Raw genomic sequence first — 14,490 nt, 5'->3', positions numbered from 1 at the left:
TGGTCTCGATCTCCTGACCTCGTGATCCACCCGTCTCGGCCTCCCAAAGTGCTGGGATTACAGGCTTGAGCCACCGCGCCCGGCCTAGTCTAGACTTTCATTGTAAGTATGCAAAGACAGTGGAAAATGACTAGGTTTTGTAAACGACAATCAGGAGCTGTAAATGAGACCGAGCAGTTCTCAAAAACAGTTAAGGCAAGAAAGCACAGAAAACTTTTTAAAAAATTCTAATCAACAACCTCGGTGAGAGTTAACAGGGATTTAAAAGGATATTACACTGACAAAGCAAGAGAAACTGCTACAGAAACAGCAGATGAGAAGATGAGAAGCTATACAGCAGAAAAAAAAAAAAAAGGAAAAAAATAGTAGAGAAGCACACTTGGAAATAAAACACATAATAATGAAATCAAAGTCAACAGTTCAGAACAGTGGAATCGACAACAATGTAAACTGAAATGATAAACTAAAAAGAGCATATTAAAGAATTTACTGGCCAGGTGCGGTGGCTCACGCCTGTAATTCCAACACTTTGGGAGGCTGAGGTGGGCAGATCACCCGAGGTCAGAAGTTCAAGACCAGACTGACCAAACATGGAAAAACCCCGTCTCTACTAAAAATACAAAATTAGCCGGGTATGGTGGCGCATGCCTGTAATCCCAGCTACTTGGGAGGCTGAGGCAGGAGAATCGCTTGAACCTGGGAGGTGGAGGTTGCAGGGAGCTGAGATTGTGCCATTACACTCCAGCCAGGGCATCAAGAGCAAAACTCCTGTCTCAAAAAAAAAAAAAAAAAAAGAATTTACTCAGAATATAGAATAGAAAAACAAAGAAATTGAAATTACAAAAGGAAAGGTATAGGAAAAACAGATCCAGAAAATCCAACGTTCAGTGTGACAGACTAAAGTGTATACAAGAAGTAAAGAAATAATGGAGGAAAAAGAAAATCCCTGAGCTAAAAACAGCTGATACTTCAAACTCCCACTGAAGATCAGCAAGAATATTGAAAGAAAACACATACCTAGACATATCCTGGTGAAATTAAAGAAAGAAAATTTTAAAGGTGTCAGCATGAAAAATAAGCTGTAGGGAAGAGAACCGGACTGACATAAGACATCCAACTGTAACATTAAATACTAAAAGGGAACGAACATAGCAGAGGCAGAGAGTCTGTATGAACCTATTCTGGTTTGGCAGGGGTTGCCCAATAAAATAAATAAATAAAGGCACCATAGCAATATGGAAATATTGGAAAAGAATTCCATTTATGTATGAGAGCAAAGGGATTTAAAAAGCGACGGAGAACAGTGGTGGCAAAGCTGGAGCTAAACTTATAAAGATTATAAGTGGTGGCTCACGTCTGTAATCCTAGCACTTTGGGAGGCCGAGGTGGGAGGATCCTTTGAGTTCAGGAGTTCAAGACTGGCCTGGGCAACAGTGAAACCATGTTTCTATTATTTTTAAAAATAAAAAATACTTTATAAAAAAATTAAAAATAAAAATAAACAAGGATATAGAAGGATTATGTACTTACAACTTTAAAAGATTATATTTATAAACATAAAAATTAATACAAGCTACATTATAAAAACATAATCAGCTAAAACAAACTTCCAAGTTATTATTTTTTTATTATTTTATTATTATTATTATTTTGAGACGGAGTCTCGCTCTGTTGCCCAGGCTGGAGTGCAGTGGCGCGATCTCAGCTCACTGCAAGCTCCACCTCCTGGTTTCAAGCCATTCTCCTGCCTTAGCCTCCCAAGTAGCTGGGATTACAGGTGCCCACCACCACACCCAGCTAATTTTTTTTGTATTTCTAGTAGAGACGGGGTTTCACCATGTTAGCCAGGATGGTCTCAATCTCCTGACCTCATGATCCGCCCACCTCGGCCTCCAAAAGTGCTGGGATTACAGGCGTAAGCCACCACACCCGGCCATATTTTTATTATTTTTAAGAGATAGGGTCTTGTTCTGTTGCCCAAGTTGGAGTACAATGGCATGATCATGGCTCATTGCAGCCTGAAACTCCTGGGCTCAAGGGATCCTCCCAACTCAGCCTCCCAAGTAAATAGGACCACAGGATGCACACCACCCATGTCCAGCTAATTTTTCATTTTCATTTTTTAGAGACAGGGTCTCACTATGTTGCTTAGGCTGGGGTCAAACTCCTGGCTGGGCTCAAGCAATCATCCTGCTTTGGCCTCCTAAAGTCTGGGATTACAGGCATGAGCCAGTGCATCTAGCCCAAATTGTTATTATTATTTAGACCTTAACTGGCCTAAATTATTATTATTATTTTTTGAGATGGCGTCTCTATCGCCCAGGCTGGAGTGCAGTGCCATGATCTTGGCTCACTGCAACCTCCGCCTCCTGGGTTCAAGCAATTTTCTGCCTCAGCCTCCCGAGTAGCTGGGATTACAGGCGCCCACCACCACGCCTGGCTAATTTTGTGTATTTTTAGTAGAGATGGGGTTTCACCATCTTGGCCAGGCTGGTCTTGAACTCCTGACCTCGTGATCCACCTGCCTCAGCCTCCCAAAGTGCTGGGATTACAGGCGTGAGCCACCACGCCCAGCTAACTGGCCCAAATTATTTAAGCAGTAAGAGACAAACAAAAGCATACTAAAATCTTCATCTTGATCTTAGATCATCTTGATCTCTTAGATCTCTTAGATCATCTTAATCTTAGAGAGGTGACCATAAATTCTGTTTAACTTTTTATGCTGATAAATGTAAGTTCAGTATGTTCATTAAAAATATAAGTAATAACAGTATTACTAAAACTAATATTAGTTAACATGTATCAAGTATTTATAATGGACGTGACAGACACCATTTTAAAGACTTTGCCTGTAATAATCCAACCAGGGGCAGTGGCTCACACCTGTAATCCCAGCACTTTGTGAGGCCAAGACAGGTGGCTCACTTGAGGCCAGGAATTTGAGACCAGCATAGCCAACATGGTGAAACCCCATCTCTCCTAAAAATACAAAAAATTAGCTGGGCGTGGTGATGCATGCCTGTAGTCCCAGCTACTTGGGAGGCTGAGGCATGAGAGTTGCTTGGACCCGGAAGGCAGAGGTTGCAGTGAGTTCAGGTAGCGCCACTGCACTCCAGCCTGGGTAATAGAGCAAGACTCTGTCTCATAAACAAATAAAATAAATAAATAAATACATGGTTTTGCATATAATAATTTAATAACCCTTACAATAACCCTGTGAGGAAGAAGTAGGTACTACTATAATCTCAATTTAACTTATGAGAACTGAGGCCAAGAAGTGTTAAGTAATTTGTCCAAGGGTTACTTAGTTTGCAAATGGTAAAGTCAAGATCTGAAGCCAAGCAGTGTGATACCACAGCCCTCTTAACCAGTATGTTCTACTGTCTCTCACTTGAAGAGTTTAGAATTAGGGTGCATAATTTTCAAACCCCTGGAGGAAAAAAGAAAACAATCTAGCAAAATTCAGAAAGAAAAAAAAAACAGCAGGAATGCATACAAATGAAAAATATAGGCTGGGTGCGGTGGCTCACGCCTGTAATCCCAGCACTTTGGGAGGCCAAGGCAGGTGGATCACCTGAGCTCAGGAGTTCGAGACTAGTCTGGCTAACATGGTGAAACCCTGTCTCTACTAAAAATACAAAAATTAGCTGGGCATGGTGTTGCATGCCTGTAATCCCAGCTACTTGGGAGGCTGAGGCAGGAGAATCGCTTGAACCCGGGAGGAGGAGCTGAGATCGGACCACTGCACTCCAGCCTGGGTGACAGAGCGAGACTTTATCTAAAAGAAAAGAAAAAAAAGAAAAATATAAAATATTATAGCCTGAGTAAAGACCTAAAAACATTAGTATCTTTATATAATGACATGACAAGATAAGTATATTATAATGTTGGGTGAAAGGAATAGGAGACAGAACAGCAAAGAATGGTATGATCCCCTTTATGATATTGTACACACCTTTATAATCTATGTTTATATGGTTTGGGAAAATCTGGAAGTATACACATGAAATACTGGCAGTTGTTTTAGAAGTGGTAGATTACCAGGGAACTTTCACTTACCCTGTAATATTTTAATTTTTGTAACAATTATACATAAACTAAAAAAAACTTTTTTAAAAAAAAAGTATAGATGCCATCACAAGCACCTTTGTTTTTTCAGCTGTAACTGGCACATAGTAGGGATTAAACATTTGTTAAATGAATATATGATACCTTTTTTTTTTTTTTTATGACGGAGTCTCGCTCTGTCGCCCAGGCTGGAGTGTAGTGGCGTGATTTCGGCTCACTGCAACCTCCGCCTCCCAGATTTAGAGATTCTCCTGCCTCAGCCTCCCGAGTAGCTGAGATTACTGGTGCGTGCCACCACGCCCGGCTAATTTTATGTATTTTTAGTAGAGATAGGGTTTCACCATGTTAGCCAGGATGCTCTCGATGTCCTGACCTCGTGATCTGCCCACCTTGGCCTCCCAAAGTGCTGGGATTACAGGTGTGAGCCACCGCACCTGGTCATATATTAATATCTTTATGATTAAATGATTCTCTGACTTTATGAGGTCACTATCAAGATAAGTGAAAAAATAAAATATTTTATTTTTCAGGATGTCATTTCTGACCTAGTATATTTCTGTGTTTAAACATTCATATTTATATCTCTATGCCACTTTTCTTGTTGACACAGTGGCTTGACTGAGCGTCAAACCTGTCTGTGAGCTGTCAATGAGTCACCTAAGTATTTTTTTGTATCAAATCTATGATGCCATTATTCTTAAGATGCACCTTTATTTTATGAAATAGTAAGAAACAAAAAACACTATGGGGACACCATCAAAATATCTGATTTCAGAGAAGTTACAATAATAAAAAATGTGTATCTTGGAATCAGTGAAATGTGGCAATTCCAGTTATCTGAAAGTCTTACAGCTATAATTACACTGAGCTCTTATTACATATCAAGTACCATGCTAAGTATTTTTACATGTATTATCTCATTTATTCTTCATAGAAATGCCATGAGATAGATGCTGTCTTCATTTTCATTTTGTACAGGGAAACAAGGTACAGAAAGGCTCATCAGCAAACAACTAGTAAGTAGATAAAGCAAGATTTGAACGAAGTAGTCTGACTTCCCAGTACATCCTCTTAATTTATCCTTTCTGCTTGACAAAAAGCTTATTAGTCCCTTCAGAACAGAAAAATGGTCCCTGACAATAAATTCTTAAGGAAATCTATCAAGTAGGAGGATACAGAATGTCCTAATTGCCAGATAAAGTCCTGTGTTGTGCTATATGTAATGGAGAGTCACCAGAGGGTTTTTAGCAAGGGAGAGACACAACTGGATTTCCAAGGGTCTAATGTGACCCAACAACAGAATCTGTAATATCTGAAAAAAAATGAATAGATCACACATTCCTTAGCTCGTCTTTTCTAAATCTCATTTTACTTATCATTAACTTTCCGTGTGATGTCTGAATGCATTTGAAGTATCTTTGAAAGGAACATGCCACATATTTTGGCCAACCCCACATCTTACCCTCGTGTAGTTCGTGCTGTTACTATAAGCTGCAAAGCTTTGGCCTGCAGTCTCATGTGATGTATAATCACCACCTGCTTATTCTCCACACCACTGTACATAAACTCCATTTTGTAAGTCTCTTCCATAATCTATAAAGAAAAGATAATTAACAATCAATAAAAATATCATAGTCTTACTTGAGAGCAGCATAGAATTCTACTGTTAAATGACCTTAGGTAAAACTCTGAACTGAGATTTTACATCCCTATGCTTTTAAGTGTTGAAAGAAATTAGTATAGTATGCCTTGTGAAAAGAGAATAAATTATTTTGCCTATTTAAAAAGAAGACTGACCTGGTAATAAAATCATCTTAGTTGATGATGTGAAGATAAGAAAGCTTAATCACTAAGCAAACTGCAAAGCACTGAAAGTACCGCTTGTTACCCTAAACGAAGCCCACTCTGCTATGGGAACAAATTAATATGTATTATGTACGGAAACCCAATCCCCAGGAAGTCCTCAAGAATTCAGCATCAGGAACTATTAACCAGATGTTAGTTATCCTGACAGACTGTTCTATGGGCCTGGTCTGAGGGAGTTTGGGACAGAAATAAGTGCAAGAAAACATTGTCTATGACCCCAGATCAAGTCCACGATCTTGCTCGGTTCTATCCAAATAAGCTACTTTCATCAAAATGATGCTTCTCTTTCCCTTCTGTGCTTGCCTCCCAGTGAACACTCTGGGGTCACAGAAATGACTCCAGATTCTCTTACAATTGGCAGTAAGACAAGTTAAATTACATGAGTGTCTCGATCCCTTTCTGTAAACAGGGAAGAAACAGTGCCAATATCATGAAGTTTCAAGTATCAAATCGAGCATGCAACGTGTTTATCACAGTATCTGGTAAACAGCAATGGTAATTCCTTTCCTCTTTTCCTTCCAAATTATTGCTCCCATCCTTCCAATATGGCTCAATTATTGGGTTCTAGTCATTAAATTCTACTCCTCTACAATAAGCCACATACCAGGTCTGAGAGAGAGAGTCTGGATCAGACAAGAGTTCAGCACTGTAGCAGAAAATAGGTTCTGAGTATCAGAGGATCTGGTCTCAAGTCCTGACTGTATTACCTATAGCTCTATGAATTTAACCTTGCTGAGCCTTAACTGCCTCATCTCTAAAATAGACTTAATACTTATTCCTATCTAATGGGATTATTATGAGGGTTAATTAAGCTAATAGACTTGAAATCATTTAGTGAACTGTAATGTAACAATAACAGTCACCATCATTAGCTTCCTGCTGGGTCATTTACAGACTTCCTATCTGGAAGACTTGACCTGCAAGAGATCACCAAGTCTCAATACTTAGGTACAAAGGGGAACTGCTCAAAGCTAAAAAGAAATAAACTAGAGGCAAATAAAATTAAAGCCTACTTTTTTTTTTTTTTTTTTTTTTTTTTTGAGACGGAGTCTGGCTCTGTCACCCAGGCTGGAGTGCAGTGGCCGGATCTCATCTCACTGCAAGCTCCGCCTCCCGGGTTCCCGCCATTCTCCTGCCTCAGCCTCCCGAGTAGCTGGGACTACAGGCGCCCGCCACCACGCCCCCGGCTAGTTTTTTGTATTTTTAGTAGAGACGGGGTTTCACCGTGTTAGCCAGGATGGTCTCGATCTCCTGACCTCGTGATCCACCCGTCTCGGCCTCCCAAAGTGCTGGGATTACAGGCTTGAGCCACCGCGCCCGGCCTAAAGCCTACTTAATGAACTACCCAGATATGTAAGGACCTTTTAACGTTGAAGAGATAGTACAGGCTAAAGATATAAACAACCTTAATTGAGTTGGGCTACATTTTCAGATGAAAGATTCACGATAGTAAAGACAGGGTTTCACCATGTTGGCCAGGCTAGTCTCAAACTCCTAACCTTAAGTGATGCGCCCGTCTCAGCCTCCCAAAGTGCTGGAATTACAGGCGTGAGCCACCGCGCCTGGCCCAACTGCCACATTTTATAGAAGAGAAAAAATCCAGGGAATTTAAGTAACTTGCTCAATATCACTCAGCAAATCAGAGGAAGACCTGGGACTAGGACCCAGGTCCCCTGAGTCCAAAGCGAGTGCTGTGTCCCCTAGTTACGCTCCTTCTCATATCACTAACTTCTGTCCTAGCCTAAAATTAGGGAGGCCACACCAGAGGTAGAGAGCTATAGGAAGGCCTCTGGCTCTGCCTTGGACTGGACAATTCCTGGCCAGAGATCTATTTGAAGGGAAGGTCTGAATAAGCTTACCTGTTTCGCTGCTGCTGAGGCCAAATCACTCTGCTTCAAATACAAAGGGGCAGCTACATTCCACAACTTTTCCTGCAAGGCCTACACAGACAAATCAGGAGGAAACAGAATACAGAGGTCACAAAGACTGGCATATCATTTGGGATTTACATTTTTGTTTTCCTTTGAAAGTCTACCACGAACAGGACTTCTCAATCTTATTCTTTTAATCCAATAAGCTGTATTTATTATGGAGAAAGATGAGACCAATGGTTTGGGCTAAACCGTTTGATCCAATTCCTGGTCCGAAGGCTCTGTGTCCCAGATCAGTGCTTCTGGAAGCAGAGGACAGGAACCATGAAAGCTTCACCAGAATGCGCAGGGCAGCCAGCTTCCGGGCTCTAGGCACTCCTTGTTCCCAGAGCCACCGGACTAACCTAAGCCACCTAGATACTTCTTCCTTGACTGTGGTTTTTTCTTTTCCCCTATGCTCATTATGTGATGAATGACACTTGCCCCCAATCACTTTACCAACATATTCAACCAGAAATCTAGCAGCTTTCCTAGATTTCTCTCTCTTTCAATCTTTCTACATTCAAAACCATCACTAAGACCCACGATTTTACTTTCCATCTCTCTCCTCACCTATCCATCCACATGACCTCATATCTTGCACAAACTTCTGTGACAGCCTCTTATTTTCTCAGTCCTTTTGAATTACAGATGTAATCAAATGACATTACAGAAAACCTAGACTGACACTGTCCAATAGAAATATAACATGAGCTATATATATGTAATTTTAAATATTCTTGTAGCCACAGTTTTTAAATTACAAAGATGTAAGTTAATTTTGAAGATACAAAGACTAAGTTAATTTTTTTAAAAAGTTTATTTAACCCAGTCTCCAAGATATTAACATTTCACCACACAGTATTTTTTAAATTATTGATTAGATAGTTTACATTTTCTTTTCATACTAAGTCTAAGAAATCCAGTGTGTATTTTGCACTTAATAACACATCTCAGTTTGGACTAACAACTTTTCAACTGCTCAAGAGTCCCATGGATCTGGTGGCTATCAGATTAAACAGCAGTAGGTCTAAACTATAGATAAACTACAGGAATTTCTGGAATATTTACTTGTAATCATTTCTTGTATGCATGTTTTTTGATAGTTGTAGTCAGAAAGCAGAATTAAGTTTGGGGATTAGATCATAATCCCAAAACATGCAATCCCAAATGTTGAAATCCTGACATCCAAATTCTGGGGAAGTGATTAGTGTGTTTTGGGTTGTATGCAGGATAGCTGCATCATGTTAGCTGTATCATGTTAGGCACAACTATTGCCTTGTTATCGTCTTTATTTGGAAATTAAGTATGGCTTAAGGAGATGCGTATGAGTGCCAAGCTGACAAGGGGTGGACATGTGGACCTAATTTTAGGTATCAACTTGACTAGATTAAGGAATATCAGAAACCTGGTAAAACATTATTTTGTTTTACACATTGAGGGTGTGTCTATGAGAGTGTTTCCAGAAGAGATTAGTGTATAAATCTGAGTGTACTAGGCGGAGACTACCTGCCCTCAACGTTAGCAGGCACCATCCAATCAGCCAGTGGCCAGGAGAGAACAAATACTAAAGACAAAATGGGCTGGGAGCGGGGGCTCATGCCTGTAATCTTAGTACTTTGGAAGGCCGAGGCGGGTGAATGACCTGACATCAGGAGTTACAGACCAGCCTGACCAACATGGCAAAACGGTGTCTCTACTAAAAATACAAAAATTAGCCAGGCGTGGTGGTGCACACCTGTAATCCCAGCTACTTGGGAGGCTGAGACAGGAGAATTGCTTGAACCCAAGAGGCAGAGGTTACAGCAGTGAGCCGAGACCACACCACTGTATTCAGCCTGGGTGACAGGGTGAGACTCTGTCTCAAAAAAAAAAAAAAAAAAAGACAAAATGGCAAAATGGCCTCTCTGGGTTCTGCTGCTTGGATATCAGAAATCTGACTCCATGAAACTGCATTATCACAATACTGACTTTGTGTATAAGCATTGAGTGTGTACATAAAATGTTGAAACTTCCTCAATAAATGAAGAGATATCCTTTTCGTACATCTGCATTTGTGAAAGATAAAATTTCTTGAGATCTCAGCTCTTTGGGTGACTGCATATGCAGTGGTGACCCAACACAGTTTCTATCAATCTTGTCAAAAGACTTGAGGTTGCTGGGCACAGTATTTCAGATGACCACAGTTAAAAACTGGGTATATGCAAGTAACAACCAAGTGATATGCATTTATACCTTTCCCTTTATGACCAATTTCTTTATAAATATGGCTCATCTGCTCATAACTGTTATACTTACCCAACTGTCATTAGTACCCTGAGTGTTTATGCTTGCAAATTTGTTGTTATTGTCTATTTTATTATATTAAGTGGTATATAAAGTATTCTGTTGTGTTTTTATGTTTCTCAAATAAATTTCCCTTTAAAAAATAAACAAATATCTTTAAATTTTTAAAATTATTTCTTCCATAATTGTATTCTGGGGATTTTGGGGATTTTGATCTTTTCCGGGCTGTGGTTTTTGGGATTTTAGTCTTTTGGAATTTAAACAGTTTAGGACTATGATGTTGTGGACTGTCTTTTGGGATTATGATTGGCTCCCCTTCTTTTGGGTACATAACATTACACCCTAAGTATTTTGTCGTGTTGTTGTGTAATTCTTCATAAAGATCATTACTGACTACAGAATATACTGCTAGGTAGCTGTATCACAATTTATTTAGCTTTTTTCCTGTTATTAAACACACTTGCTTTGGGTTCTGGCTCAGCTCCTTACCTACACTGTCACCCCTTGTCATTGAATAACCAACAATTATGTGTTCTTTTTAGGAGCAATTGCTTCCCTTTCCTCACCCATCTTTTGCTACTATAGAAAAGTAGATTCTTCTCCATGGCCTCCTTGAATTCCTGGGGTTTCACAGAGGCTTGGAAAAGCCGTTTAAACAACTTTGCAAAGGGGTATGAAGGAACTTCTTGGAGTGACGAAAATGTTCTATGACTTGCCTGTGGTGGTGATTACACAGATATATACATTAGAAAGAACATATCTAACCTAACAAGGACCATTTAAGTACCAAGTATACATACCCACCTTTACATGTATACGCACACCTGCACAACTGTATATATAACATTTAGCACAAGATCACACAGTAGAAAATAACTTTTGACTCCCTGATTTACTCTGACTTTAGTCAAATATCATTAATCACTTTGAAAACAAAGAATATTTTGAACTAGGGCCAAGATAAAAGTTTGTCAAGTGAGAAGGGCTCTCCTAAATTCTGGGCCAAATTTTATAGTAAAATTCTGCTACAGAAGCTGAAAGATACTGAACTCATTTAATTGTTTTTTAACTCAGCAAAACTAAATAGATTCTTGGGTACCAATTCTGTGTATAGCTGACTACTGAGTAAGAAATGCCAGCAAGTTGGTCCTTTTAAGAGCAATGAAATTAACCTTTTAACTTTGATGAAGTGCAATGAGTTTTTTGTTTGTTTGTTTGTTTGTTTGTTTTCTTTAAAGACAGGATCTTGGTCTGTCATCCAGGCTGGAGTGCAATCTCACTGCAGCCTTGACCTCCTAGGCTCAAGCAGTCCTCCCAACTCCAGCCGAGTAGGGGGATATACAGGAATGCACCACCACACCCACCTATTTTTAAATTTTCTTGTAGAGATGAGGTGTCACTATGTTGCCCAGGCTGGTCTCTTGAGCTCAAGTGATCCTCCTGCCTTGGCCTCCCAAAGTGCTAAGATTACAAGTGTGAGTCACCACACCTCACCTTCAAATGAGCATTTTAAGAAAATAGTCTAAAACTCCATACAATTCCTTTGCTAATCAAATTATACAAAACATTTACAACCTTGGGATTCTAACTAAACTGATTATCCAATCTGCTCTAATTACATTATGATAAACGAATTCTCCCAAAATTTACAAATTCCTGTATGAGTTAATATTTTGCTAATTAGAGACAAATGTAATCACACTGCAGTGTACGTAATTTCTCCATTGTCAAGTGGTTGCACTAAGACCATAAGTTCTGCAACTTATGGCCTCACACACTGCTGGATCCACAAAGATGCATTTTTAGCATCACAATCATAAACGGAATGGATGCAAACCAACCTTGATGAGAAGTAGTTGACAGCGAAGATAGGTGGCAGAGAAATCAGCTACTCCTGCCAATTCAGACTGAAGTTCTCCAAGTCTCTGCAGATCCCTATAGTGAATAAAACCCCAAGGCAAACACAGGATAATGCCACCAACATAAAGATCATGTCAAAAGCATTTTACCATTTTATACCTAGTAAACTGGTCATACATTTTTAAATGACAACACTGAATGCTGGAGTGTTTATAATAAAATTGGTTCACTCGCACTATGATAGTAAGTTTAAGCTGATGTACCCCTTTTGGAAAGCAAAACCGTACTGTTATAAACGCACATATATGGTAAAATATTTTGATTCATAGCTTTACACTGAAAAGTAATACTAAGAGAAATATTCAACAGAAATGAAACACTTTATGGGCCATAATATTCATTGTTATGTGGACTATTATAGTAAAAACTCAGTAACTACTTATTCAATGGTGAAAGAAACATTGAATAAATTACGATGCATCCAATCAAGTAAATTTTTTATTATTATTATACTTTAAGTCCTGGGGTACATATGCAGAACATGCAGGTTTGTTACATAGGTATATACGTGCCATGATGGTTTGCTGCACCCAAGGTTTTTTTTTTTTTTTGGGGGGGGGAGGTGGAGTCTCGCTTTGTTGCCCAGGCTGGAGTAGAGTGGCGTGATCTTGGCTCACTGCAACCTCTGCCTCCTGGGTTCAAGCAATTCTCCTGCCTCAGCCTCCTGAGTAGCTGGGATTACAGGCGCACACCACCATGCCCAGCTAATTTTTGTATTTTTAGTAGAGACATTGCTTCACCATGTTGGCCAGGCTGGTCTCCAACTCCTGACCTCGTAATCTGCCTGCCTCAGTCTCTCAAAGTGTTGGGATTACAGGCGTGAGCCACCGCCCCCAGCCCAAATAAATATTTTATAGCCATTAAAATACGAAATGGTTAATAAGGTGTATGATCTCAACTATGTACAAACTGTAAAGAGGAGAAAAATACATTGAGTTGGTTTTCTGGATAGTGGTAATAGGGTACTCTTTAGTACCTTCTCCCAACTATGCTTTATTTTCCGAGTTTTTAAGACAATGAACAAGTATTTTTTTGTATCAAAAAAAACCATTATTTTTTAAAAAGGTATTATGGTAGACACTATTGGTTGCCTGTCTAGTTAACCATTCTCCACTTCTTTATTACTAACTGAACTCTGATTTTGTTCAAGGGAACATGTCCCCAAGCCCAATTCCAAGTAGTATCTGATTGAACTAAGCCAATTAGTGCATATTATCCGTCTGGATATGTGACCTGTGTTGACCTTATCAGTTCAGATGAAAGTACTTATATTCCATGCTTACAACAAATTGGTGTGTCTATCTGTCTCTCGCTGGACTGGGCAAGGATGCTTATAGCCCTGATTGCCATTGGCGGCATACTGTTACTCTAAGTGGGGAAAACCTTAAGATAAAGCCAATGCTGAAGACAAGAAAAGTCCAAAGAGAAATAGAGAAACTGGGTCCTCAATGATATAAACAAGCCACTTAATCATACCATATCTCCAATTTCTGGACATCTGGAAAAACATCTTAGTCATTCAACTGCTATAACAAAATATCATAGACTGGGTGGGTTATAAACAACCAAAATTTATTTCTCACAGTTGTATAGGCTGGGAAGTCCAATATCAAGGCACCTACAGATTTGGTTTCTAGTGAGGGCTCATTTCCTCATAGGTTGCACCTTCTACATGTATCTTCCTATGGTGGAAGTCACAAATGAGCTCCCTTAGGCCTCTTTTAAAGGTTATTAATCTCATTCATGAAGGTTCTACTCTCATGACCTAATCACCTCCCAAAGACCTTACTTCCTCATAACATCACCTTGTAGGTTAGGACTTCAGTATATGAGTTTGGGGGAGACATAAAACTTTCAGATCACAGCAGGAAATAAATAGCCATTATAAGCTAGCTTGTGAAAAGCATCCTAACTGGATATAAGTATAGACACAATGATTGTAACCATATGAAAACATATCTGCCTACAGTAAGAAATTAGAGAGTGTCATACACAAATAAAATAGTTGTGCTAGAATTATTGGTGGTTTAAAACATTTAATTTTTTGAATAGGTAACACATACTTAAGGTATATAATTCAAAGGATATATAATTAAATTAAATTAAATTAGTCCCCCTTCCTATGCCTGTACCCTGTAGCCCTGCCACCTTATACACCTTCCCAGAGGCAACTACTATTACCAGTTTCTTTTGAATTTTGAGATATGCCATGCATTTACAAAAAGTATTGGTTTTCTTTGCTTTCTTCTTTTTTAGGGGAGGAATGTGTGTATGTGTTTGTGTATTACCTAACCATCTCAGCATTCATAGAAAGCCGCCTCATTACTTTTTAATAGCAACATTAAATTCTGAATAGAAATGGAAACTGTGGGAAACCTTAAGGTTTCAGTCACTTGGGAAGCTGTCTGTTTCAGAGCTGGCATAACACATCAGGTTTCAC

The 14,490-nt window shown here is 39.3% G+C and overlaps 1 protein-coding gene across 1 annotated transcript in view; it reads right to left on the bottom strand.

Moving 5' to 3' along the window:
- The window catches only part of INTS4 (integrator complex subunit 4), a 110,853-nt gene that overhangs the window by 14,673 nt on the left and 81,690 nt on the right, over window positions 1–14,490 (bottom strand). Inside the window, exons 16-18 of the mRNA XM_011989721.1 lie at window positions 11,972–12,065; window positions 7,794–7,874; window positions 5,531–5,661 (exon numbers count right to left, since the gene is read on the bottom strand). Coding sequence (XP_011845111.1) covers window positions 5,531–5,661; window positions 7,794–7,874; window positions 11,972–12,065 — 306 coding nt within the window. The remainder of the gene's footprint in view (window positions 1–5,530; window positions 5,662–7,793; window positions 7,875–11,971; window positions 12,066–14,490) is intronic.

The sequence above is a fragment of the Mandrillus leucophaeus genome, unplaced genomic scaffold (genome assembly GCF_000951045.1).
Source record: "Mandrillus leucophaeus isolate KB7577 unplaced genomic scaffold, Mleu.le_1.0 Scaffold360, whole genome shotgun sequence".
NCBI lineage: Eukaryota > Metazoa > Chordata > Mammalia > Primates > Cercopithecidae > Mandrillus > Mandrillus leucophaeus.
The sequence above is the reverse complement of the archived record's forward strand: the minus strand, read 5'-3'. Positions and strand labels throughout refer to the sequence as shown.